Raw genomic sequence first — 26,672 nt, 5'->3', positions numbered from 1 at the left:
AAGTCTGTGTCCTGGGGACATGCACTGGGGACACACGTGTTAGGGACATGGATGCCACTCCCTGCGATGGATAGTTTGGATTATTACTCAGAAGTTGAGCCAAGCCTTTTCTAATTGATTAATCAATAGCTTTAATTGAGTTGAGACTGTAGTGGGTAACTTCATCACTGCTTTCCTCTTGGCTGGTACTGCCCTGACCTCCCACCAAAAACCTGTTGCTGTGGCTGGCCTCTGCCCAGTCACGCTCTCCCAAAGAGAGCACTCCAAACACTGGGAATTCATGGGGCTGCAGAGGGCTCCTGCAGCAGTCGCAGAGGAGCCGGACCATGCAGGGCAGGCAGGCTGGAGTCCCCACGAGCAGGGTGAGTACAAGGGGCTGCAAAATGTCCAGGGCTCATGGTACCCGTTCTGCCAGCCACGGCACAGCCCCTGGGCATGGGCTGGACCCGGCACACACTCCACCCGTGCCGCCTGCGAATGCGCCTGGAGGCACACGGAGCACCGGGATGGGGAGTGGGAACACGGGGATGAGTACAGGCACCGCCGGGGTCAGACTCCCGCACACCGGAGCCACAGCTCTGCAGGAGTGGAGATGAACATTTTATGGTAAAATATGCAGAGCATGGGACAAAGGAGAGAGCGTTTCTTGCATAATGAGACACTGTCAGAGACAAGCTCCCCAGGAAACCAATTAAGAGGGCGCTCTGCGTGTGTCGGGCCAACACTTGGCAAAAACACCTCTCCCGGAGCGGGCGCGGGCCGCGCTGTGCCCCCCGCCCGCCCCCGTCCCGCAGCCCCTCCGGCGAGAGCAGGACCCCCACGCGTGTCACAGGCAGTGCGGGGCCGCTCACCCGCGGGCACGGGCCGGAGGGCAGGGCGCTGGGGCCGAGAGCTGCAGGGGAGCGGCTGAGCCCGGCCCTGCCCCGCTGACGGGGCCGCTCCCCGCAGCCGGGCCGGGGCTGCCCGGGCGGGAGGCGGGAGCACCGCTCCGGCCCGCCCGCCGCCCGCCCCCGGCCCGCCATGGCGCTGCGCTTCTCCGCCAACCTCTCGTGGCTGTTCCCGGAGCTCCCGGCGCTGCCGGCGCGGCTGGAAGCGGCGGCGGCCGCCGGGTTCAGGGCGGTGGAGGCGGCGTGGCCGGCGGGCTGCCCGGCCCAGGCGCTGCGGGCGGCGGCGGAGCGGGCGGGGGTGCGGATCGCCCTCCTCAACACGCCCCCCGGTACGGCCGCGTCCCCCGGGTGCGCGGGGCGGCGAAGATCCTCCGCTGACCCCGCCGTTCTCTCCCAGGGGACCCGGAGGCGGGCGAGCTGGGGCTGGCGGCCGTGCCCGGGCGGGAGGCCGCGTTCCGGGAGGGCCTGGCGGCGGCCGTGCAGTACGCCAGGGCGGTGGGCTGCCACAGGTAGGTGCCGGCCGGGACCCCGCTCCGGCCGCCGGGGGGTTCCTGTGCCGCCCTCCTGCTCCAGCTCGTCGCCCGAGCGGGGCTCGCCCTTTGCCCCGCGGCGCCTCCAGCCGCCGGGTCACGGAGCCTCTCCCGGGCAGCGTCTCCTGCTCGGCTGCATCGGGCGGGAGCCGGCGCGGTTCAGACCCCCGTGTGCGGGGCCGCGGCCTCAGTGTCCTCTCCGGGAGCTGCCAGGCACTCGTCTTGACCCTTCCCTTCCCCACCTCCGCACAACAGTCCCTAGGATAGTCCTCCCTTTTTCCTCCCCACTTACACCAGTCGTTGCCCCCAGGACACCACAACAGTTGCTTTATTGAGGCCACGCTGCCTGGAGGCAGCAGAGACACCGTAAGAGATGCAATTAGCCTGGCACACTTCCCTTCAGAAAACCAACGGGGCCCTTTTATTGCTTTTACTTTGCATCATTCTTTCCTGTTGAAACTCAGTCCAAAGCCCTGTGGATGGCAAGGACGGGGCAGGCCAGAGGCTGTCCAGGCCCCTGCTTGTACAGGCAGAGTGAAAAGGGTTTTGTTTTCAACTGTTCACCTTCCCCCAGCAGTGGCTGAAGAGCCTTGCTTTTGCCTGGCCCTTGAGCTCTTCACAGCAGGGCAGTCCAGCATGGGCCCCTGTCCCCTCCCTGCTCACAGCCAGCGAGCAGTGAGACCACGTGTCCAGCCTGCCCCTGGCAGAGGCAGCATGCCAGCTGCCCCTTGTGCTGGCCTTGGGGCAGCACTAGGAACAAAACCAACCAACCTCGGGGTGAAAGAGCTGGAAGCAGCTGGTGAAAGAGGGAAGAATCAAGGTCTGAGATTTGTCAGGCAAAAGGTTCAAAGTCAGCCCTCTGTGTATTGAGGCAGAATAGCATGTACTGCTGCCAGTGGCTGATCTCTCTGTGTCTGTAGGATCCATGTGATGGCTGGGCGGGTTCCCCTGGGTGCAGACCGGGCTGCAGTGGCAGGTGAGATGGAAACCACCTTCATTGAGAATCTCAGATATGCTGCTGACCTCCTGGCCCAGGTAAGTGGGAAATGTGTCCTGCTCTGTGGATGCAGCTCTTAGGGTACCCAGGAACACCCCAGCAGCCTGGCACAGGGAAGTTGTGCTCCATAGGGTGACATTACTGTGTTACAGGAAAACATGATTGGACTCGTGGAGCCTATTAACAACCGCATCACTGACCCTCGCTACTACCTGAACACCCCACACCAAGGTAAGGCAGATATCTAGAGACTCCTTCAGAGGAAGAGAAGGATCCCCAAAATCTGAAAGGCAAGAGGTTGCCTTACCAGCCCAGAGATGCTGAGGGAGCTCAGTTGATGAAAGGGAGTCTCAGGGCTTCGTGAAGCTTCCACCCTGGGGGCAATGGTCTCTTGTTTCTTGCACCCTTAGCTGCAGCCATCCTGGAGAAGGTGGGACGGCCCAACCTGAAGCTGCAGCTGGTGAGTCAGCACTGAAGATCTCCACGGTCCACCAGGAGAATTTTGCACAGGCCCACAGGGGAGTTCTAGGGGCTGAAGCTTGTTATCCTCTCCTGAGGACATGGAGAGGGAGAGAGAGATGGGGCCTGTAGCACAAGCTCATTGGTGAAGAGCTGCATCCTCCGTCTTCCTCTCTCCCTCCCAGGACCTCTTTCACTGCCAGATCATGGATGGCAATTTGTCACGCAACCTGGACACATACTTCCCACTCATCGGTAATGCCCTGCACCCAGACCAGCTCCTCTGTGGCCATGGGGCAGGAGTGGCTTTGAGATGGAGCCCTCCTGCCCCAGGCTCTGCTGTGGCTGGCTGGGGGGGTGGGGCTGCTCTTGGGTCACCCTTGTCTCATGCCCAAAGGTGGCTCCAGGTGGGGCTGCCTTGGGCAGGGCCTCTCCCATTCCCTCTCCAGGTCATATCCAGATTGCACAGGTGCCAGGGCGGCACGAGCCCGACAGTCCTGGGGAGTTGAACTTCCCCTACATTTTCGAGCTCCTGGAGTCCCTTGGCTACACTGGCTACGTGGGGTGCGAGTATGCTCCCAAAGGTGAGTGGGCCTGCATGTCTGAGCCCCAGGTCAGGGCCAGGCACGGACCAGCTGGCTGGGTACTGTGCAAAGACAGGCAGATCCTGGGGGGTGGCAGGTAGTGGGTGTCAGAGTCCCTACCTGGGAATGAGAGCTCTGTCCTGAACAGAAGCTGCTCCAGCTTCTCCAGGTGCAGTAGGAAACCTTGTCTGTCACTGCAGGAGACACCTTGGAAGGTCTGGGCTGGCTGCGCTCCTACTGGGAGAGCCGAGGGCTGCAGCATGGTGGGACCAGCAAGGCAGCCGAGTAAAACTAGAAAACCATGGGAATAAAAGACAAAGCAATGGCTTAACAGAGGAGCACGTGTCTTTTCTAGGACTGAGGTGGGATGATTCCTAGAGTGGCTTTAGGAGCATCTATGTCATATTTCCCTTCCCCAGGCCCTTCTGGGTCCAAGCAGTTGGACTCCCATCTACACCAGTGCCATCTGTAGCATGTCATATCTAGGGATGGCTCAAGCACTGCTGTAGGTGACTTCAGGTACACAGAGAACCTTCACTTCGAGACTGCAGGGGTGTCCAGGGAGAGGTTTCCAGTCTCCCCCACTAAGGGGAGCATTCAATCCTTGGGAAGGGTGTGAGCTTTCTCAGTCCAGCTCCAACTGGCACCTGGAGTTGTGGGAATAATGCTCTGGACTTCTAGGCACTGCAGTTCTCAAGGCTGTTGCCAGTGCCCAGCACTGACTGCAGTAGGGGAGCAAGTGAAGCAAGCAGCACCCTCCCAAGGCTGCCTGAACCCAGGGAACAGGCTGGGGGCTGACTGCCCTGCTGCTCCTGCTCTGGAGCAAGTAAGAAACTCTGGTGCAAACCCAGCCAGGGTTGCTCTGCATCCCCTACAGGAGGCGTTCCACATCCTAGCCTAGAGCAACTGAGCAGGGATCTGGTTCAGTTTATTTCACAGATACACCAATGGCTTAAATGTACACCTCCATAAAACCTTCGTATGGTCCAGTTCACCTTTCCTGTCCCATCCAGTGCTCTCCCGAGAAAGACAAAGGGCCAGAAGCAGTCAGCCTCACTGCCTGGAGCCCTGAAGTCCAGGAGTCTTTCCTCACAAAGCCCAGATGCTGTGTGTGCTCCTCCGTGCCTCCCCAGCAGGCAGAACTGACCTGCAGACACCAAAGCCATGTCCCTGAGAGTTGCTCTGTTTCAGCCAAGCCACAGCGGCCCTTGTGGTTCAGTTCAAGGTCGTTCAGTATCAAACCCACCAAAAACAGCACGTGAGGGCTACACCAGCCCACCAGGCTCCTCAGTTCAGTAGCCATGTGTGCCACTGGCAGCGCTGCCTGCAGTGCCCAAGCACAGGTCCCCTCACAGACCTGCTCTTCCCCATCGCCACCCGCGGCACAGTCGTGCTGAGGTCTGGCACATGTGTTGCACCAAGGAAATGGGTGCCAGTGCTAGAGCAGGCCCGTCCAGAGGTTGAAGCAGGCAGTGTTGATAACTGACTCCAGGTGGTGATATGTTGACACAAGCTGTGGCAGAGGACTCTCGCTGTTCTGGGGCTGCACTGGGAACGGCTCCCGGAAAACCACGGTGAGGCTCTGCCGAGAGGGAGGAGAGGGTCAGGGGACAGGATTCAAACAAGCACTGTGCAGTCCCTGATCCAGGTGTGTGAGCACTTTTTTTGGCAGTTTTAGGCAAATACTGGGAGAAGTCCCAAAATGCCAATGGCACTAAGCTAATGCCTTCTCCTGTGACAGAGCATGTTTGAGCCTCCTCCCAATTTTTTTGGTGGAAATTAGGTGCAAGCACTTGCCCACTCAGTCCCTGCTCTCATGCATCTGCAGTTATACCAACCCCAGCAGCAGCCTCAGGAGAGGAGGGGAACCCACTGACTCCACATAATAAGGGGCTTTCAGGGAAATTGGAGGGAAATTTCTTCTAAGGCAAAGAGTAGGAGTAGGAGTGCAACTAATGGGGAAGGGGAGGAGATTAAACGTAATAACTGCAATCCTAAAAATAACTGCTGCCTGCTCCATTCTGATTAGTGACTGCACTGACAAGGCAGGGCAATGGCAGAGGGAAGCAAGGAACACGGTTCAGAAGAAGAGGTTGCAGGACCTGAAGCAGGAGAAGCCTGTGAGTGACTCAGTGCACACAGATCAGCATCACGGAGGCAAGACACAGGAACTGGATGTTCCCCAGAGCTGAAATGCAGCGCATCTAGTAGCCAGGGTCCCTAACAAACTGCTAAAGCCATGAGAAGAGCTGGGTAACTACAGAACAGAAAACGCACCACCATCATTTAAGAGGGAAAAGAAAGCGATTTGTGAACCCAACTCCAACAGTGTGCAAGGCTTCAGAGCAGGCTGGGAGACAAAGAACCGTGAGGGAAATGCAGCTCAGTGTTACCAAAGTGATGTGCTAACGCTAAATTTCTCTTTGATAAGGTAATATTTCTAGACAAAGGAATCATGGTACATCTTATCTAAGCTTCAGGAAGGATTTGATGTGGTGCCACATGGGAAATTTAGGTAAGCTAAAAAGATAGGAATTAACTGAAATTATAAGGTGAGGATGGCAGTGCTGAAAGGGGAAATAGCAGGCTGGAGAGAGGTTACAAATGGAGTTCCTCCAGGACAAGCTTTGGGACTCACGTTGCCTTGTACTTTAACGAGTCTGGTACAAAGATGAGGAATGTGCTGATAAAATTTGAGGCACTAAGACAAAAGAGGATTGGGATAATGCAAAAAAAAAAAAAAAAAAAGCCTGAGAGAGTTTTGAGAGCCACAATACAGTGTGAGGAACACAAAGGATTTCTGTTACAAGATGGGAGTCACTAGGAGAGGGGATGGAGGGTCTGGGTGTATGATATCAATGATCACAAGGTGATACTATGACCATTAGGTGGCAGGAGGCACAGAGAAGCCTTCCAGCAGGCACCACCTCTTCTGTCTCCCCTACCTGCTTTTGAGATGGAGCATGATTTATTTACAAAGGGATCAGTTATGCTGCATTCTCTGCAAAAGCCTCACTGTGGACAGAAGGCTCCTGCAGATGCCCTGCTCTCACACGGAGCTGCCTTCCCTGTGACCCATCCTGCACCCTGCCTGGGAGCACAGCTGAAAGAGAAGTATTTTTGCCCTCAAGTCCAGTGAAGGCAAAGGTCCTTGCAGGTTTACTGGGACCCTCACAGTGCAGGTCCCCTTCCCTTCTGCCCAGGTACGAACAGCCCACAGCACTGGTGACCCCTCCCAGCCAGACCCAGTGTGATCTGGCTTGGACTGAAAACAGAAGGACTCTTTAGCCTGAATAGAGACAGCTGAGAGAATGATCCAAAAGCAATCCTGTGAAGGAAAAGAGGATCAAGTGCTCCCTGTGTTCTAATACAAGAACAAAAGGGCATCACATGGAAAGAACAGTAGGAGCTTCAAAAACAAGCCAAAGAGTTCACCTAGATTACAACTGCCTCGTGGAGCTGCAAAAGCCAGGGGAAATCATGGATGCAAGAAATTAACCAAAGGAAAGCTGTGGAGGGCTATTAAATAAATGAAAAGGACACTTCTAGCTCAGGATGGGCCTGAGCTACAGATTTTCAGATGTTGGGAAAGTATTTAAGGGAGGTGTTACAAAGTTCTTGACCTGCTCTTGTTCTCATGCACACCTGCCCTTAGCCACTGCTGGATCAATCTAGACAGATTGTTGGCCTGAGCCAACATAGCTGGTCTTCTGTTCCCAAGTACTTACCGTCTTTCCTGAATGAGAATCGAGAAACACAAGGACGAAGCAGTCTGTGAACTTCTGGTTGAGCACGACCTGTCAGGAGAGTAGAGCACACGTTAGAAAGGAGACAGAGACCCCAGGACAGGGACACAGCGAGAGAGGCTGCAGGTGGGTGACGGGCTGGGTCCTACCAGATACTGGGTGCCGGTTTCAGCATTGTGGAAGTGCCGACAGCTCTGGGGAAAGCGGCTCAACAGCACTTTGATGAGGCTCTGGTACCAGGAGACTGTCATGGTGAGGAAGCATTCCTGCAGGCACGGAAAAGGGCTGATTTCAGCCTCCCTCTAGCCATGGCAGCAGCAGACATAATGCTACCTTATAGCCTTCAGACCCTGAATCAGATGCATCCCTCACAGCCCACTGAGCCATGCTGACCGATGGCTATTCACTCTCCATGGACAGGTCCATGCAGTCTCCCCCTCCCCCTGCCAGCTAGGAGCTATGTTCCTGCCTCTACCTTCCCACCAAGCAGGAAGAGACATGTCCTGCAGGTCCTTCACCTGTCACCCCACTCCGTCCCGAGCGGAACAGCAGCTGCTGTGCACTCTGACTCCATCCCTGCTGCTCACCAGCTGGGGGTCAACATCCGCAATGGATTTCCCATGCACGGCATCGAGCAGCTCCTCCAGCTCCACCAGCGAGAGCTTGCCCAGCTTCAGCTTGTCGGACGCCAGAGGCTCCAGAAGGAAGAGGCGCTTCCAGAGATTGTCCCTGCGGCAGTGACACTTGGCCAGCTGCACCATGCTGCTGAGCTGCTTCTGGGCTGAGGCCACCTCAGAGGCCAGCAAGGGGAAGAGCGGCGAGGTGTAGAAGAGCCCTGGCCCCAGTTTGACTTGCGTGCCCCCCGCGTAGAACTCGCTGCTGTCCTCCACGTCCTGCCACAGCTCCCGCTCTGCTGGAGGCTGCTGCCCCAGGCTTGTCTCCGGCTCCGCTGCCTCCCAGGCTGCCCGGCCCACCACAGGCTCCAGCACTTCCCGCTGCAAGCGCGGCAGCTTCTTGAAGCGTCGCATGTCGGCTGTGAGCCGGGGAAAGAGCTCCCGCTGGCTGGTCATGATGACGTAGAAACGCAAACTGAGAGCAAGGAGACACTTGTGACCTGGGGAAGGGCTGCTCCCCTCTCAGCTGCACTGCAAAGGAACCGCAGGCCTCTCTGTCCCTGCCAGAAAGGGTGCTTCTCTGCCCAAAGACAGACACCACTCTGCCCAGGTCAACACAGCGATCCTCCCCCAACACCAACAACCCTGCCTGTGTTGTCCCAGACAGAACCAGTCCCTCCCAGAGCCCTCCTCCCCAGCCAGGAAGCTTTGGTGTCCTGGGCCCCCAGTGCTCACCGGAGCATGCGTCTCTCTGCCTCACTCTGCTCCTCAAATGGTGCTGCACTGTGACACACCAGGAGGGACACATCAAAGTCATCATGATGACGCAGACCTTCAGAGTCCTTGTAGGAGCCCGAGCTGGGAGCAAAAGCACATCAGGATGAAGGGAACCTCACTTTGTTACCCCAGAGCTCTTGGTCACAACAGAACTACTGGGCATGGGGAATTCCACACAGCAGGACTCCTCAGAAGTGCTATGGGAAATATTAAATGCACCTTGGGGGAGTGTCCCCAGGACTGGCAGGTTGCCACCAATCTCCAGCAGCTCCAGGAACCTGCAGCAGACTCACTCACCTGTTCCAAATAGAGACCAGTGCATACTCGTTCTGCTCTGTGCCCGGTGTTCCCTTCTTGCTGTCGCTGCCCGTGGCCGGCCGGGCCATGCGCAGGGGTTTCATGTGGTAGGTGTTGGCGTGGTCAGCGATGTAGTTGTACAGCTGGTGTGCAGTGATCATGTTGGTGGGCAGGGCCAGCGTGCCTAGTGGAGAAACACACTGTTGTCACAGGACATGCTCCGTGCCTCTTACCCGGGCAGAGCAGTGTCCTACAAACTACCCCATGAGACAGAGCAACCCACCTCCCACAACAAGGCAGCAAGGACTTCCCCTGGAGCTTAGCCCCTCATGTCACCCTCACCCTGTCATCTCCCTGAATACTCCAAGGGTCAGGTTTATTTGGAAACCTTTTGCCAAGTTATGGGCTGGCGATCAATCCCAGGTTAATCACGTTGAACTACATACCTTGGAAAACGTGGTTACGGCCAAATTTAGGGATATCGGGGTGGTGGGCAATGAAATCCTCCAGGAAGCTGGTGAGATGGTAGCCTTGGCGGAGGGTCATGTGGGAGCCCAGCAGATACTGGTGGACTATACGCAAGTGGAAGTCGTAGCTGAAGGAATGCACGTGCATGAGGTCCCGCACCTTGTCACACTCCTCTGTGAAGAGCATAGAGAGCTGTGGAGGAACAGGGAGTCAAGGCAGGAATGTTACCAGGCACTTCACATCCTCCTGCGAAGCCCTGCTGACCACAAGGCATTGCAGAGCCAGTGCAGCTGCCCCAGCTCAGAGCAGGACGCAGCCCAGAAGCTGAGTGCACAGTGCAAATAGCAGACCTGCAGGATTGGCCCCACAGGATCCAGCTTGGTGGCTCCTTCCACACCTGACCCCACTCCTGGTCTCCAGCAGCAGCACAAACTAATCGGCACTGCCTACCTTTTGGCTTGAGGTTCATCCCTGCCCTGAGCTGAAAGCCACACAGCCTCCTTTCAGCTGAGCACTGCCTCCCCCAAAGTATTTCCTGGCTCTGAGGAGCACCAGCTGTGCTGGCAGAGCCATTACCTGAGAGTTCACAGACTGGCCCATGGGGATCCGTGAGCACTCCAGCGCGTACTGCTTCACACAGAAGTAACAGCCCTGCAGGAGAGAGCACGTGAGCACAGAGCAGACCTTGGGATTCTCCAGGGAAGGAGCACAATCCCCACGCTTCACCCTCTGGGCTGGGTCCCAGATAGTCTTACCCCACATTCTGTCTCCCCTTCTGTCTGAACCAAGCCAGACCAGCCAATGTGTGGCTGAGCACAGAGCACTGTAACTAGTGCTGAGCCCTTCATTACCCCTCCTCCAGGCAACTTTTACTGCTCTGAGCCCTGCAGAATCATCCTCAACCAATCCACAGTCCTGCAGAACCGTGGAAGAAGCAGGACAAGAAACAAAGAATCCCTGCTGCACTCCTCATCATTCCCTTTGTCACCTCTGAAGACTGTCCCTGAACCCCCAGAGATCATACTTTGTTTCTTGTTCTTTCTTACCTGGAAAGCCAACTCCATGAGCACAATCCCACCTGGAAGAGCTCTCTGTAGATGGTAGGTGGCAACAGCAGGGCTTGTGCTCTGCGAAGAGAAGGACAAAACTGAAGAGGCTCTCTGGCACACCAGGGTGTGAGGCTGCCACAAGACTCTGTGGCAGACGTGGAAATAGAGAAGTCTCATCAATTGAGCAATCTCACTGGAGAGAGGAGAGCAAACATGCCAGAGCTGACAGTGAAAAGAACCGTAACAAACCTAATAAAACAGCCTTTGAGAGAGCACACCAAGCATACTGCCCCCATCACCTCCTGTTTGCTCAGGACAGGGTGTCTCTATAGTCTCTACAGTTTGAGGACACTGTTAGCCAAGGAATGATGCTGTCCACAGAACCTCACTCCCTGCTGAGGTCTCCCCAGACCATCCCATCTGCCTGACACAGCAGCTGTCACAGACATCTAGTCTAGACTCAGAGTTTAGCTGCCAGCAAGTTCATTCAGTCTTAAGTTGCTCCAGCAGACTGCTCTCTCCTCATTTTAACTGCAAGGTGTTACCCACAGTCCTGCACCAATATCAGCCAAAGGCAGGTGCCAATAAAATATCAGAAAAGATGAGTAAATGCTATGTGCTCCCATCATCCTGGGTGATCAAATGAGGCACAGGTGGTTTCTGCCTTCCTAGAGACTCCAATGGATTCCTCTTCCAGGTACTTGCCTATTCTGTCTTGTAAGCTCATGTTCACTGAACTCATGTAAGCTCTTGGTGTTCACAAAACCTTTTGATGATGACCATTATCTGCTGCTCAAAGAAACACTCCTTTTAGTTTTGAAACTGGCTCCAAACACTTTTATTTGATTGGTGTGTAGGTGTTGTATTGATTAAGACAGCAAAGTCAATCCCTTTCCAGGTTAGCTGAGAATTGGTAGAGCTCTGACCCGTTCCTCCCAAATTGCCACTTCTTTAGACATGAGTCACAGTAGAGCCATTCCAGGCTTTTCTTCTCTTCCAGTTGAGTGTTCATCTCACTTTAACTAAAGATCCTTCTGTCTCAGAGTTGCCCTTAACCATAGATGCTGAGGATTCTCTGACAGGTAAACCTTCAGAATCCCACCCAAAGGCAGCTGTCCTGACCCCAGGTCACCCTGTTCTTCTTTCGAGCCCACTCAACTTGAGGGGTGAGAGATTTGCCCTAGTTCCACCAAGACTCAGGAAGGCTCTCTCAGACCTCAGAAAGACACATGGAGGGCAAGAAGGTCTCATCTGACCCAATATCCTAAAGGTGATGCTGGCCTAGACAGACTTTTTTTTGGCTTTAGTGCTTTCTCTGCCCTCTCACGTCCTTTCTGCATGAAACTGATTCAGAAGTCAACCAGGAGAACTGCTCCACTCCACAGCCTGACTTCCATCCTAGTTCCAACCCTTGTAACAAACATACACTCACCTTTGGGCTCCCCTCGGTTTTTGGCTTTGTGTAGGAAAAGGACCCTCTCCCCTCCACACCCATTGCTGCCAGAGCTCGGATCCGGCTCGTGCTACTGGAAATGAGAGCAGAGACAGCCTTGAGCAGGGAGCCAAGATCTCCTGTTCTGTCACACCAGGGCACAGCTCAGTGTGTTGGCTCTTCTCCAACAGCAGCGTTCCCAGCATGTCACTGACCTGCGAGTGGTAGGTGAGGGTGGCCGCACCTGGACCAGAATGAAGCCCATGCTCTGCAGGTACTGGATGTATTGCTGCAAGAAGGCATTGCACATCTCCTGCAGCCAAGGCTCCTCCTTCACCTTGCAGGGCAGCGACTCCGCCGAGTCACAGCTGTGACTCCGGTCTCTCCCCGAAGCTGTGGAGTCATTGGAGCGGTGGCGCTTCTGGAAGGGAAAATAAGTTCCTAAGGAGACCTGCTGTGACTGGCCCCAAAAGATGACACCATGTGCCCTGGTTGAGCAGAGGGCAGATCTCTCTCTGCCAGAGAGCACTAACAGCTGTTTCCCCAAACACTGCCACTGCACGTGCCAAAATGCAAGATCCAAGATTTACCCAGCCATGGACTGACATAATAGCACTGCAACAGCCTGCAGGAAAAGGTGACCTGGCAGAAGGGGAAAATTCACATCTGTCCCCAGAGAACAACTTTCACAAGAAGTGTTAGTGGCTCACAGCTGCTTCATGCGAAGCTCAACAGAGCTTCAGCTCCTATTGCCATGGTATGAGTCCAATCCCCTTATGAATCCTGCTGACTTCTCAAGATTTACTAGGAGTTCAGTAGCACCAAAAAGGACTAGTGTTTCCTTTTAAACATATTGAATTCTCCTCTGGATGTCTTAAATACTCCTCTTCATTGTGCTGTGAGAGACTAAGGTTTCTTTTCTTCATCTCTCTACTTCAAGCCTTTGTTATATGTTTCCATCTGCCCTTCTGCCTACCTATTCCACCTACCACAAGAGCTGTCCCTTTACCTGGCATCTCTCCAGGTACTCTCTGACCTTCTCCAAGTCTCTCCAGTTCAGTGCATTTGCCACAAGATGCTTGGTCTCACACTGTCCAGATGAAGACATTACTACACAAGTATTTTAGAAACTTATTAGAATATTACCCATTATACTAACACCCCTTTCTGATGTATTCCAACCAGTGTGTCTGCTGTATCCAACTGTTCACAAATTGAAGAAACCCACTTCAAAGTCAGAAGATACAATATAGCTTCAATACAGGGATGTCTGCTCTGTACAGGCTCTGCAGTGAGTGTACAATACAGGAGGGTTCAAATTTCTCACCCCAGTGTGCTCTGTTTCACTGGGAACCAGGTCCCAGCTCCCACAATAGCTTTCATTTCACAGGCTACTCAGGTACCTCTTGAGTTCCTTGCAGTCTTTGTCTGTTCTGACCAATTTGAACAGCCCTACTGCACTGCAAAACTGGGCATCTCATATGTACCAATAAATGATCTGGAGGCACAGAACCCAATACACCACCTTGAAACCCCTGCTGCCAGGCTCTTCAAATTCAATAACCAATTTTCATTTTGCTCTGTTCCAAAAACAAAGCAAAGTTTTCATTCTGCAATGATACTTTCCCTTTCACTCATGAGTGCTCAATTTCTGTAGCAACCTCTGCTTAAAGACCCTGTCAGAATCCTTTTGACATTTTGATAAATTACAACAGCATGTTCTTCCCTTCTGACACACACATAGTCCGTGAACAGCCGGTGTGGGATCTGCACCAGTTTGAGTCTGTCAGGTTGCAACCTGCTCAGGATTCAGCTGGTTTGCTTTCAACTGTTCCAGCTATTTGCTGGGTCCAGGAAAGGTTTACCAGGTATGGCTGTTGAATGCATGACGGAAGTTTTGCTTCCCCAACAGATCAGTATCAGACAGTGCTGTCTGATGGCTTCCTGAACTCCCTGGGTAGAAAAGAAAATCAGGGTTCCCCAGGGATGATGTGGCTGCAGGAGAAAGGCTTTGAGGACCCAAGGATTTTCTCAGCCTCCATCTTACAGAGTACAAATTCATCCTGTAATGCAGGGGTGAGGTCAGAGCAGCCCTGTCTTGGGAAAAGGTTGCAAAGCCATCCCTTGTCCCAGTGCACAACGCCCAAGCCCACTGGTGCTTGCTGACACTCACCTTCCCCTCCACCTTGCCCAGCTGGTCTGTCTGGATTTGCTGCCGGAAGGCTGGGTCAAAGAGCAAAGGGGTGGCACAGTAGTGAACCAGGCGTGAGGACTGCTTCAGGGTCTCCAGGTCTGCCAGCTGCACAGTACAACAGGAGCACGGTTACAGCACACACCCCTCATCAAGGCTGGGAACAAGCTGTCCACAACACTGCACTGCTGCCCAAATGGAGATCCAGTGGGGGAACTCCCTGCTTTACAGCCTTTCCACTGCTGGGCAGTGAGGTCCCATGCCCAAGTGTGGTGTGTCAGGGCCCAACAACCCCAAAAGTTCAAGGAGAGAGAGCACTGCTCCACTGCCAACCACCGTCCCCAACATAACACCCTGCTCAGAGTTCCAGTGCTCCCCTTTGCCACAGGGAAGCTGGTGCTCCCAGTGTGCTGTAAGAAGGCCCAGCCATCCCCTGCCCAGGCTGCACTCACACTGATAGGCATGTTGGACTGCGCCGACCTCTGCTGCCAGGTGACAAAGAGATTCTCAATCTTCATCTGTTTCTCCAGTTCTGGAGGAAAGAAAGCAGTCACAAGAGCATCAAGCCACAGCCACAAGTATTGCCACTCTCCTTCACTCCCACCCTAAACCATCCAGAACCCATTCCCACAGAGAACTGTTCCCCGTCAAAACTCCTGCTCTTTCTGAGCCCCTTTTCCAGAAGCAAGATGATTACGTAGGCTTTACCTTTCCTCTCCATACTCTTGATTTCCAGGAACTGGGCCCCATGCTGAGCCACTGGATCAAAAGGTCCCACATCAGGCCCGTGGGGTATGCGCTTGATGGTGGTAACGTCCCGCAGAGCTTCGTCAAAGGGCACCACATCGGGATGGAAATGCAGAGATGGCAGGCTGCGGGCAGAGCTGCTCAACCGGCCTTGCTCCTTGCTAGGTGGAGGACACGGGCTCCGGATCAGTGCATCCACCTCCAAAGTGGAGTTCAGGAAAGGATTTGGCTCCTAAGCAAGCAGACACAGCCATGAAAGCCTCCTTACTCCCAGCCTTAGAGCAAGAAACCACAAGAACAGAGTAAACCCAATTTTGGCTATCTGCAGACATCTCTGTTACATCTTCTCCACTACCAGTCCCAAGAAGAGCAGGCCTAGGCCCAGCATGGTGCACTGGGAAGCCCATCCCCCAGCCTCCTTCACCCTAAATAATTCAGTCACAAGTAAGTGCTGCCAGCAGCAGGACCTGGCTTCCCTTTCCACCTCTGTCTCCAAGAGTAGACAGCAACAGCCCGGCTGGACATGGTCACAGTGAGATATACAAGTGCCTGGGGATGCCCTGCCAACCAGCACACAAAAGCACACAGGTGCCTGCAACCGCCCTCAGACCCCCAAACTGCCAAGGCCTGTCCTGAAGAAAGGACTATCCTGCCCAGTGGGGTGCCCTACCTGCTTGCTGTCCTCGTGCCATGGTGTGTCCATGAAGCAGTGGTGGTGGAAGAGTCCCAGCTTCTGGCTGAGCAGGCAGTGCACGATGTGGGACCGGGCATTCTGCCACTGCAGCAGGCGAGTCAGGGAGCAGTTCAGGTTGGCCCCCAGGTCTGGGGACCAGTTATAGGTGTAGAGTGTCATCTGGAGAGAAAGGAGGGGAAGGAAGGCTAAAGGACATGCTCAGAGAGGGCCTGCATGGTGGCACAGGCTGCCCCAGGTGTTCTGGGTGCTGCAACTTGCTGCAGTTCCAGCCAGCTTCAGATGACAATGCTGGGGCAAGGAGAGTGGCAACAGCTCAATTACTGTTAACAGCCACAGCAGTGGTGGTGGTACTTGCACTGGCAGCACCAGTGCCCAGCCTGATGTGAGCAGGGAAAGGGCAGGTACAGCCCACAGCACAGCAGCTAAAGTCAGAGACAGTGAGGGCTGCTGTCCCTGGCACTTCCCAGGGTGCTGCAGGAAACCTGCAGCTCCGCTTGTGGTACAGAGACATCCTGCACAGCTCCTTTGGAGGACTATTGCCTAGGGAAGGCTGGCTGCCTGCAAAGGCACTCTTCCTTCCCTGGGCCAGTTGGGAACAGCCTTTCAGGAGCAACATCACAAAGGCACCATTGCTACCTTTTTGTCAATGATCTCCATGAAGAGGAACCTTTGCCGGGGCACCAGGTCTCGACCAACAAGGCTGGGATCAGAGCCCCTCTCTGCTGAGCTGAATTCCATGGCCTCAAAGCGCTGGAGCCCTTTGTGAGCTGCAAGAAGCCACAGTTACGACCCTCAGTACCAGTTCATCCGGCCCTTACATTCCACGTGCCATTAAAGTGGCATGACAGGATGTTTTGCCACAGTAATTCTCAATTCATCTTGAAATAAGCTGTTACAAGCAAATTTAAGAATAAAGCCTCAAGAGGCAAAACCAGACAATCCACTGCCCACCTCTGGGCACAAAGAGTCTGTTCCAACAAGGAGGGGAACCCTGTTCATACATGTCCCACCCCAAGAGCCCCCAGCACGCAGTCCTGGGGACCACGGCCAGGCACTCACCCTGTTCCGTGCTGCAACGCCACTGCTGGAAGTTGCGTCCCAGCAGGATGAAGTGTCTGATGGTGCCAGGGCGAGGGGTGGCACTCTGGCCAGGCTTATAGGGCAGGAAGGCAGTGCCTCGATGGTAGCTGTAAAGAAGAGCCCCAAAGGTGGCTGACAAGTAGAGCGATAGCAGCAGAGGCACAGCTGATCAACATTTGCTGGTGCCAAACAGCAACCGGTGCATCGCGTAACTCACCAGATCTGCTCAAACACCTTGACAGTGGTGTCGCTCGCCAGGGCAGTCACCAGGTTCACCACTTCCACTAGGATGGAGGACAGGAGGAAACGGGAAACCATCTCCAGTGAGCACTGCTGCACCGATGGGCACCCTGCATGGAAGAAGTACTGTAGGACTGGGTGTCAAGCTGCCCTAGAGCCACGTCCTGCCCACATGAGCAGTGGAGAAGGCTAAGGTCCTGAGGCAGGCAGAGCTGGAGAACAAGAACCTTACATGGAGAAGACAAAGGCTGAAATAACCCCTGGTTTCAGGCTCTGGCCCAAAAGTAGGCCCTTGATCAAACTCTTTATATGCTCTGAGCACTGTGCTTTATTCCCACACTTATTCCTTGTTCCCTAGCTTACTCCTCATCAGAGGAAGAGGAGCGTTCCATCAGCAGGAGTGTGAGAGGATGTACAAACACCAAAGTGAAAGGCAGCCAGAAAGCAGCAACCAGGGTAGGCTTTAGCAGGTTTGTTTAGATGCACTGACACATGCCAGGACTCCCGTCACAGCTTTCTAACACTGATGCTGGCCTTGAGACCCATGGGACTCTGGTGAGGCTTGGGGACAGACAGGGTGTGTAACCAGGTAGGTATCAGAAAGGGATGAAGATGGATGGTGCCATATGAGGACTTATCCTGAGAGCTCTGGGCAGAAAGGCCCATTCCCAGCCCACCTGGAGGAGCTGGGGCCTGAGACACGTACCCAGGTGGTTCATGAATGCCATCCACTGCTGGCAGGTTTGATTGAAGAGCGGGTGCATGGTACCTACATCCCCTTCTTCCAGCTGGCAGGTTCGGCGCCTGGGAAGAGAGAAGGTAAGCACAGTTATACCAGATCAGTCAACAGCAGTGAAGGCATAAAGTGTAACAGCCCCCTCCCAGCTCCAGAACAGAGCCCTAGGAGCCTCCTTTTTGGGTTGATACAATCCTTGAGCTGGGTCACTCCTGGTCAGTAGCCATATGAGTGTCAGGGGTTGCACAGGGCCCCACAGTGCAGAGAAGGGATCTCTGGCAGTAAGAACCAGCTGTGCTCCCAGAAGCACTCCAGCAAAAAGGGCTGAAGCTTTGTGTGTGGAAAGCAGCTCTCCTAAAGTGTCTGTGTGAGGGAGAAACTACAGGTAAAAGGAGTGTGGTCCAGAGGGCTGGGACACACAGAGCCAGCAGGATGTCTGGCTGTGGAGTGATGTACAGGAGATGGGGGAACAACATCCTGGCTGCCCAGCCTGCAGGCTGTGCTTGCCTCTGTGCCTGTTCCAGTTCAGCTGTGGCTGTGGCCCGATCTTGACTTAGGTGCTGCTTGACATTCTCAGTCTTGTGCCGCCGCCTTGTGCGAGCCTCTTCTGGCCTCTCCAGCACAATGTCATCAGTAGTCTTGGGGCTGCCCAGCTCTGAGGACTCTGCTTTGCTCTAGGGGCGAAAGGGGTAAGTCAGTGCTGTGCACATACACAGTCCAGCCAGTGCCCTGATCTCAAGGTCCCCACTGCCCGCCTGGCTTGCCGCCCCCAGCCAGATCACTCATCTCCATTTTCCTGGCCTGACACACCTTGAAGACTTACAGGCCCTGCTCCCAACTGGTCCCTCAACAACATTACCAGCATGTCCCAAAAGCTGCGGCGTCCCAGCTTGCTCGTGGGTGTCACTGGCTCTCCAGAGCTGGGTGAAGGTGTAGAAGTGAAGTGCAAGGGTGGAGGACAGCTCCTGCCAGCCCCACCACTGGCCAGGGCCAGGCCCTTGGTCTCTGACATGGTCCTCCTTAGGCCTCCTGTGGAGACAAAGCAAATCAGAATCCACAGAGCCTCCCACTGCAAAGCTGCTGGTGTACCCCACTGTGCCTGGCCAGAGCCTGGCTGGAGAGAAGGGAGAGAGCCCTCAGTAACATCCAGCAAAGTGGATTCAGTCTTGGGGAGCAGATTATACCTCTTGCAACACTAATGTTTATGATGCTTCTTCCCCAAGACATCACACAGTACAGTTTGCAGAGGGGAGAGCAGCTTCCTTCCTCCCGGCCTGCCCACCTGATTCCCCCCAGCACCGACAAGCTTCTGCAGGCCAGGCAGGAGGAGCAAGGCTGGCTGGAGGCTCAAGAGGGCCATCCTGGCTGGGCTCTCACCTGCAGAACTCAGGTCCTCCAGGTCTGCAGGACTCAGGGGGCAGGCGGCTTCCACGCAGAGCGGGGCTGGCAGCACAAGGAACTCCATGACGGCGTCGCAGAGCGCGTGACGCAAGGCCCCACGCAGCTTCTCTGACAGCTGCAGCAGGCTGATGTTGCCTTTCTCCCAGATATCCAGGCGCACCAGCACGCAGGGTTCTGTGGGGAAAGTGTAAGTCCTGCATGGCTCTGCCACCCTGCCTTCACCAGCTCTCCTAGGTGCCCCAGGGGATGTGGAGGCAGCAGGTGATGGGCAGCTGATGCCCTGTTTCACTGCCCACCTGAAGGCAGGGTGTCAGCCCCTGGCTGGTGTCTGCTGACTGCAGTGAGGCTCTCAAAGTCCGTGTCCTGCAGCAGGCCCACGATGGGTGACGAGGAAAGCAGCTTCAGAGGGTCAGGCCTCTCCCCATGGGGCAGCAAGGTGGGGCTGCCATGCTCATCCACAAATGTCAGTGCAATGCACGCGATTCCTGCAGGGCAAGGCCCAAGACAGCCTCCATCAGTCCAGCACCAAGTACACCCCTACAATGCCTGCCTACAGCCTTGCCACCCCACAGCTGGGATCATCATGTCCCCTGAAGTTTCACAGTGTCACATGGCAGGCAGAGCCCACAGGAGGGGAAGCAGCCAGGGAAGCAGAGGGTGGCTGTGCCTGTGGGGAGCCAGGGTAAGAAGCACAGCATTTGACACAATCTCACTCCTGAAGAATCACAGCAGATTTTGCCTTGTCCTGCAGGAGACTCCTGGATTGTCCAGTCCCATATGCAAGAGGAAAGTATCTCCATTTGCACCAGGAGGACCTTTATGCAGATTGATCCAGGATGGCGCTCACCTTCCCTGTTCTCTTAAGGGGCAGAGTACAGGGCCCAGATACTCTTCAGCAGCCCTTTCCAGGCTGTGAAGGACCTCAAGTCCCTGCAGACATGACACCTTGTTGCAGATAACACTCACAGGTCCCTCCTCACTGTACACCTGAACAAGATCAGGTGCTTCCCCATGCACTCCAACAGCAGGACTGGGGACAAGGCAGGCTGATGTCTGGTATCAGCCTGGAGTCACTGCAGAGAAAAATTCAGACCCTGCCTGGCACCTCTCTATGCTGAGCCCTACACACACACACCAGGACAGTTCAGAGATGCAGACCAGCACTGTGGTTCCTGCTCCACAGCCCACATGCTGTGAGCCCTGGGCCACACAGGAGAAAGAGCAGAAACAAGAGCTGACTGCCCATGGCCCAGCTCAATGGCAAGGGCACCAGGGAAGCAGCAACATGGAAGCAGCTGTGAGGTCCAAACCTCACACTGTAACCCTGGGTGTTCCCACTCCCTTTCAAAGCCCCTTGACTGACTAAGCCAGCACTCAGGTGCCATGGCAGCTGAAACACCATGATTTGTCTTCCTCAGGGAAGAGATGCCTCTTTGGACCTGTGGGAAAAATGATGCAGTACTTTGGAGGTCACTGCTTGCAAGCTAACAGGGCAGCACACAGACCTCCAGTAGCTGGGAATGGCAGAGCTGCCATCTCAGGGCAGCAGGTTCTGTTTGCTCATTTATCCAGCCAGCAAGAAATAGGAGGTTCAGCTAAATGGACACACACGCACAAACACATGGAGGAGTCAGAGCTGAAGCCACAACACAAGGAAAACAAGAACAGCAGGGACCAGAGGGGCCAGGGAGTTGCATGGGAAAGGGACCCAGAGTAGAACTTGGAGCCACAGGTGCTACCTTGGAAGTGGGAGAGTGGAAAAAGGTGCTGCACAAGGTCCGACATGGTACCTACACAACAGAAGAACATTCAAACAGTGCACGAGGGGCACAAGACACAATGGCCAGGTGACAGACACGTGGCCTGGGCAAAAAATGAATGAGAGCCTGCTGCAGGATGGGTCCTATCCAATCCCTCTTCCAGCATTCCAGAGAAAAGAGCAAGAACATCGCCACACAGCCCATGTTCAGTTACACGCTGCCTGCTTTCCCTCTGCAGCAAGGCTCCTGCAATGACTGTCCCTGCTCCCTGTCCCCTCCAGCCCCATGTATTCTCTGTGCTCCACATGGAGGTGTCATTGTGTCTTGTCCCACAGCTACTGCAACCTAGAGCTGCTTCCTGCAGCAGCAGGTCAAGTTTAGCAAGCTGCTCTGCGGGAGGCCTTAGTTTGTTCCACCACACATGCAGAGGTGTGCAGTCCCTCAGGCACACACCTCACACGCCTTCCAGCCATCAGAGGAACACACAACCACAGCACTGGCCCTCCTCAGTCACTCGTAACTCTCCAGCATGGGAAGCAGCTCCCCAGGGCACAGCCCCACACCCTGTTTCAGAAGAGTTGAGCACAATACCTTTTCCACCAGTGCCTTGGCCACCCGGCTTGTTGTACAGATAGAGATCCTGGTCAGGGATGCTCCCATTGTGGTTGAAGTAATGCTAAGAACAAGGAGGAATACTGACAGAGATTAGGGAACTTGCCTTAACTGGAAGCAGAGGCCCATGTACGTGCACAGCCATCCCCAGACCTGCAGCAAGCAAATCCAGACCTACTTGAAACACTTGCCAACATAGTCTTTGCCACTGTTGGGCTGAAGGAACCCCTTACAGCTCTCTGTGGAGTTATGTGGCACTATACATCTGGCCTCACCCTCTATCTTTGCTATGGCCACGCTGAGAATAGGTACCTCCTCTCAAATTTTTATGATTCCTGATGTTTCAGTCCTTAGATCTGAGGGAACCATCCAAGGAGCCAAGTTCAGCTTTAAAAGGCGATTTCCCATGCTCCTGGGAGAGACTGTGGGCATGAGCTTTGTGGTTACTGCTTTTTGCACAGGAAGTGATCGCTTGTATGAAAGCAGGGCCTGTCCAGGCTAATCAGGATGTGCTCAGTCCTGTAAAACTCCCCCAGGCTTCAAGATTTAGTGCCAGGTTCTCCCTAACCCTACATGACAGAGCTGGGAACATGGTGTCTGGGCTGCCAAAACAAATGCCCCTGGCAAAAGGTAGAGGCTGGGCAGACTGCTGTCCCAACTCCCAGCCCTCCTCACCTTGAAGTGGTGCTCCACGTTGCTGTCTGTGTACTTGGGGGTGTGCAGGAAGATGAGCAGGTTCTGGCGCAGGTAATAGGCCACGGCGTGCAGCCAAGGCAGGGCCGAGGGCGGCAGCGTGAACTGCAGGACCTCTGTGGGTGGTGTCCCAGGGGGCTGGATAAACTGCACACAGAAGGTTTTAAAACTCAGCTGGGACTAGCAGGATGCCCTGGGGCTCTAATACTGATACAAATCATGCCAACTGGCTCTGTGAAGGGCGAGTGTGGTGGGCAGAACCCATACACAGTGCCCTGAGACAGAACATCCTGAGTTGGAAGGGATCCACAAGGATCATTGAAGTCCAACTCTTGGCCCTGCACAGGATGTGGGCAGACATTCCAGGGGTACTCACAGGGAAGCCCTGCCACACTGCAAACCCAGCAAAGGGGATCTCCCACCTACACTGGCACCCACACAGTATATATCTCAGTGAACACCAGCCTGACCAAGCACTGGAGCAGGGAACAGGATGCAGCAGGGAACAGGATGCAGCAAATTGTCCTGGTCTTCCCTGGGGCAGGAGAGGCTGAGACAGGTCAAAATGTAGGAGAGTGTTCTGGTCTCTGGGATGAACAGAGCAGATAAGCAGTGAGGTACCTCCACATCTGCTGGGGTCAGCTTGCAGTTCCGCACCAGCATCACAGTGATGATATCCAGGGTGGCCTCATCCAGGCGCCTGCGCAGCACCTTCACCAGCTCGTCTGTGATCTCGGGCCCTGACAAGTAAGCAGAGGTACAAGCAGCTTTTTCACCTCATCCAGTAAGAACGGCCAGAGACATCCCTCCCTCCCTATTCAGGATGTACCACCCTCACACTCTCTTCCCACAGCGAACATGACTTTCCCCACCATCAGTTTCTTCAGACATCTTTTTCTATTGGTTCATGACCATAAAAGACTGCTGGTGCTGTAGGCAAAGACACGCACTCCTGCATAGGGAAAGCTGGCATAAGCCACCTAGTCTGCAGGAGGTTTCATTCATTTTCACCCACACAGAACAGAGAGCAGCTCTGGGCTAAGGAAGAGCAGCATGTTCAGGAGAGAGATATTTCCTCTGTTCTTCAAGCAAAGAGGACAGGAAGCAGAGCTCTATTCCTCTGCTTTACATCAGCACAGCCCGTCTGCTGCCAGGTTCTGTTACACATACCTGCTGGGGCAACACCATGGACCATCAGCTGGATGTGCCTGTCTATCTGTCCCACAGGGCGGGCAGAGTCCACACTACGGCACGAGGCTGTGTCCAGAGAGGAACGAGAACCCTGGAGAAGCAAAACCAGTTTCCATACGAATTCTAGATCCATCATTGTCCCAGGTTGTCAGCAAGGTCAGGCAGAAGCCACCTACTGCTGCCCCACTCCACAAATCTACAATATAAGTTTTATCGTACATATAATCTGGGTTCCTGGAGCTACTGAACATGAGCACCCTCATGCACTCCCAGAGAGCAGTAGACTCACCATTAGATCCTCAGTGTAAATGGGCTCCTGGCTGCGTGTCAGTGCCAGTGAGCGAGATGCTGGACTAAGGCTGCTCTCTGCTTCCCACACCTTCCCACTGTTGGTGGTTTCAGTCAGCCTGAATACAGAAGGGCATGTCAGCCTCCATTCCCAAAGACAACAGCATCATACATCCACAGAAGATCTGCATCTTCCTTGCTCTCCCCTGTGCACTTTCTGGAGACTAGTCCTTAGGATATGGAGCAGCAAAACTGCTCTCTGGCTCCTTCAAAAAAACCATCTTTTCCCCTTCAGTGTCATGACTTAGCACAGGGAGAGCAAGAAGGGCCTGGCTTGATGTGACTGACTCATCAGAAACGAGATATTTGCTGCTTGGGTCACAACATGGTCCCTGAGGCTGGGCAGACACTTTCTGCCCCAAGGAGCTCTCGGTCTGGTGTAACACACACAGAAGGACAGGGTCAGGCCAACAAGTCATGCTGGCTTCTTACCGGAGGTAGAAAACAGATTTAGTGGCACGTTCCTGGTAGACAAACATATTCTTCCTGTTCACCACAGAGAAGGCGTTGAGCACCGAGCGAAGTGCCTGGATAGCTGCGGGCAACGTGGGACGTTAGCTTTCCCACATACCCTTCTCTGCTGTGCCAATCCAGCCAGAAGCCAGACTCTTGACATGCAAAACGAGAGGGAACCTGGGCTGTACGTACCTCGCGAGACCCCCATGTTGGGGCCCATCTTGAGGCGTGAATGCACGTGGATGAGTGTGCTCCACACCACGTCACAAGCAAAGTGCCCTGGCATGAACTGCATGGTGGCAGCCAGGTAGTCCCGGGGCTGGTAGCTCTCCTCTACAGAGTAATCTATAAAGAGCATAGGACATAGTTGGGGCCATAGCATGGAAGCTGACATCTTCTTAGGCACCTATAGGCAGGCAGTAGCACTGCCACTGAGACATGGCCAAGGGAATATTCATACCATCTGTGGGCATGACGCGCTGCCTGTATGAAGTATAGGGCGTTTCACTCTTCCAGATGTCCTCCTCACTTTCTGCCACCAGTAATGAGTTGCATATGTGGCTGTCATGCAGGTCCTGCAGCAGCAAGCGCTGCAAAGGATGAGGAAGGATTGGTTCTGTTGCTTGCACAGTCGCAGAAGACAGCAAGAAGGGCTTAGGGCCAGACTGAGTGCCTTTTCCTTTGACTCCCAACTTGGGGCTTCACCAGTTGAACTGGCTCCCCAGGACCTCCTCCGAGTTGGGCCCAGACCAGACAACTTGTAGAGGTCCCTCCTAATTTAAGCCATCTCATGACTGGCAGCTCTGTCTGTGCCCTCTGCAGATTTGTTACCTGATTGACAACCCTGCAGATTTCACTGATCTTCTTTACCACCACTTGGTTGAGACTCTGGCACTCTCCTGGCTGCTCCTCTTCTGACTCTGCTGATGCTGCCTTCTCCACACTCAGGCTGCTTTATGAAGAAAGGGAGAATGGGGTCAGCAGGGCACCTGGACAGTGCCTACTCCTGTGTGGTGGGAGCAGGAACACAGTGGGAAAGAGTAGCAGTTTTCCCCTTGCATAGTCTAGTCCTGCATCTTCCCACTCACACTGGGCAGGGAGGATATCCTGTCCAGAGATGAGTGAGCGGCCACAGTACAGAGAGGCAGTGTCAGACAGGGGACCCTCCTTACCGTGTGTGGTAATACACCTCCACTCGGTCCTGGTGGATTTTTATGATGAGCCAGAAATCCGGCATAAGGGGACACCTGGGCTCCTGGTCACTCATCAGCGCTTCCTCATACTCTGAGTCACTGCTTCCCCCATCGTAACCTGCAAGGTATCCTCACTTCAGTCCCAGGCCTGGCAAGCCAGCCTCCTCCTTGGGCACCACAGCTGCTCACAAGCCCTGCCCTCAGGACTCATCCCAGCCCAGGCGCACAGTCCCACCATACCCCCACATTCCTGTGTCACTACCAGTGTCTGGTTGCACACTGTTGGTCCCCCCTGGCCCAGCAGACTCACCCAGATGGTCAGAGTCCATGCTGCCCTGGCTTGACACGAGGCTCTGCACACGGCTGGGACGCTGCTTGCTGGAGCCTGCAAGGAGAACAGGGGTTTGATCACAGAATTCTTTGCTAAGCCCCTTCACATACTCCATGTGCTAGAGAAACATCACACCACAGGACAATCAGGCAGTGCTGGCCATGGGGAGGCAGTGCTGGGGAGTGGGGCTCTCACAGCCATCACTGAAGTCACCAGGAACTGCATGTCATTAGGGATATCAGTGCAGCAGCACAGCCTAGTACCCCAGGTGCTGTTAAGCAGTGAATTGCCAGCATTCTGGCAAGGAAGAGACCAACGATCCTGGGTACCAATTCTGGTATTTAGGGACTGGAACAGGAGTAGCAGTCACATTATGTATGCCACAGCCAGAACTGGGCTCTTCCCTTAAAAGTTTCTAAGGCTGAGGTACGTCCTGCCCATGTTTGCAGCTCCTACCTTCCCTGCCCTGTGTCACAGAGTCAGTCAGGCTTGCTGCAGATGGCGTCACCAATGGTGATTTCTCACTGTTTCCCTTTTCAGAGGATGAGGATGGCAATGACTGTATGGTTGTCTCTGGAGCTGCCTCTTCCAGGGAGTCATGGCCTGGTGCTCTGCTTTGTTCAAGTCTCAGCATGTCTCCCGGAACCTGCATAAAATGACCAGAAAAACAGGCGCTAAAAAAAGTCCCATCACCCTCCTGCATCCTTCTACCTTCTGTTACCAGTGTCCCACACCTTCCCACCTACAGACCATCCAGTGCTTCTCACCTCACTCTGTGTGTGGCTGCCTCCACCTGCAGGGTTTCCTGTGTCTGGCACAGTGCGTGTCTCACTCTCTGGCCACTCCCAGAGACCCCGGGCTTCTTCTGGGAGGACACAGCCTGTGTGGTGTAACAGTTCAGAGCCCTCTGCCTCTGTTTCACTGCTCCCCTCCTGGCCTGCCTGGCCCAGGGCTGTCCTGGGCTGCCCTTCAGCTGGCTGCTGCAAGCAGGGTGACCCTGAAGGGTCTGGAGCTGCCCTCCTGGAGTGCAGGCGGCTGATGGAGATGTAGTGGTAGTCATTGCCCTCTGCATTAAGCATGTAGCCTGGCAGAGCCATTCTTCTGAACTCCTGCAATACAGGGAAGAATAAGCATCCTGCCAGCAAGGTGTATGACGTTG

General features: G+C 54.6%; 2 protein-coding genes across 10 annotated transcripts in view; one reads left to right on the top strand and one right to left on the bottom strand.

Annotated features, from left to right (window-relative positions):
* The first annotated feature begins 1,017 nt into the window (after window positions 1-1,017).
* On the top strand, window positions 1,018-3,788 carry HYI (hydroxypyruvate isomerase (putative)). The gene is made up of 8 exons (XM_027649303.1): window positions 1,018-1,216; window positions 1,285-1,396; window positions 2,338-2,452; window positions 2,567-2,645; window positions 2,825-2,874; window positions 3,059-3,128; window positions 3,323-3,457; window positions 3,658-3,788. The coding sequence occupies exons 1-8, from the start codon at window positions 1,021-1,023 to the stop codon at window positions 3,744-3,746; spliced, it is 846 nt and encodes a 281-aa protein (XP_027505104.1). The 5' UTR covers window positions 1,018-1,020; the 3' UTR covers window positions 3,747-3,788.
* A 580-nt stretch (window positions 3,789-4,368) lies between these two features.
* The window catches only part of SZT2 (SZT2, KICSTOR complex subunit), a 51,627-nt gene continuing 29,323 nt past the window's right edge, over window positions 4,369-26,672 (bottom strand). For 3 of the 9 annotated variants that reach the window (XM_027649292.1, XM_027649293.1, XM_027649296.1), the window contains exons 37-72: window positions 26,281-26,622; window positions 25,970-26,159; window positions 25,493-25,567; window positions 25,162-25,300; window positions 24,821-24,941; window positions 24,450-24,579; window positions 24,182-24,334; window positions 23,966-24,068; window positions 23,475-23,592; window positions 23,165-23,276; window positions 22,616-22,734; window positions 21,977-22,141; window positions 21,281-21,365; window positions 19,226-19,414; window positions 18,906-19,103; window positions 18,388-18,557; window positions 18,036-18,202; window positions 17,499-17,596; window positions 16,770-16,902; window positions 16,532-16,659; window positions 16,109-16,239; window positions 15,449-15,631; window positions 14,740-15,010; window positions 14,484-14,563; window positions 14,014-14,139; window positions 12,056-12,261; window positions 11,841-11,934; window positions 10,406-10,486; window positions 9,936-10,010; window positions 9,338-9,551; window positions 8,892-9,075; window positions 8,553-8,675; window positions 7,791-8,292; window positions 7,353-7,469; window positions 7,186-7,254; window positions 4,896-5,039 (exon numbers count right to left, since the gene is read on the bottom strand). In XM_027649292.1, coding sequence (XP_027505093.1) covers window positions 4,896-5,039; window positions 7,186-7,254; window positions 7,353-7,469; window positions 7,791-8,292; window positions 8,553-8,675; window positions 8,892-9,075; window positions 9,338-9,551; window positions 9,936-10,010; window positions 10,406-10,486; window positions 11,841-11,934; window positions 12,056-12,261; window positions 14,014-14,139; window positions 14,484-14,563; window positions 14,740-15,010; window positions 15,449-15,631; window positions 16,109-16,239; window positions 16,532-16,659; window positions 16,770-16,902; window positions 17,499-17,596; window positions 18,036-18,202; window positions 18,388-18,557; window positions 18,906-19,103; window positions 19,226-19,414; window positions 21,281-21,365; window positions 21,977-22,141; window positions 22,616-22,734; window positions 23,165-23,276; window positions 23,475-23,592; window positions 23,966-24,068; window positions 24,182-24,334; window positions 24,450-24,579; window positions 24,821-24,941; window positions 25,162-25,300; window positions 25,493-25,567; window positions 25,970-26,159; window positions 26,281-26,622 — 5,535 coding nt within the window. Of the gene's footprint in view, window positions 5,040-7,185; window positions 7,255-7,352; window positions 7,470-7,790; window positions 8,349-8,552; window positions 8,676-8,891; window positions 9,076-9,337; window positions 9,552-9,935; window positions 10,011-10,405; window positions 10,487-11,840; window positions 11,935-12,055; window positions 12,262-14,013; window positions 14,140-14,483; window positions 14,564-14,739; window positions 15,011-15,448; window positions 15,632-16,108; window positions 16,240-16,531; window positions 16,660-16,769; window positions 16,903-17,498; window positions 17,597-18,035; window positions 18,203-18,387; window positions 18,558-18,905; window positions 19,104-19,225; window positions 19,415-21,280; window positions 21,366-21,976; window positions 22,142-22,615; window positions 22,735-23,164; window positions 23,277-23,474; window positions 23,593-23,965; window positions 24,069-24,181; window positions 24,335-24,449; window positions 24,580-24,820; window positions 24,942-25,161; window positions 25,301-25,492; window positions 25,568-25,969; window positions 26,160-26,280; window positions 26,623-26,672 lie in introns of those variants that run through there. The other 6 variants (XM_027649295.1, XM_027649299.1, XM_027649291.1 and 3 more) reach the window with 5 other exon arrangements.

The sequence above is a fragment of the Corapipo altera genome, unplaced genomic scaffold (assembly GCF_003945725.1).
Source record: "Corapipo altera isolate COAL_440 unplaced genomic scaffold, ASM394572v1 112, whole genome shotgun sequence".
NCBI lineage: Eukaryota > Metazoa > Chordata > Aves > Passeriformes > Pipridae > Corapipo > Corapipo altera.
The sequence above is the reverse complement of the archived record's forward strand: the minus strand, read 5'-3'. Positions and strand labels throughout refer to the sequence as shown.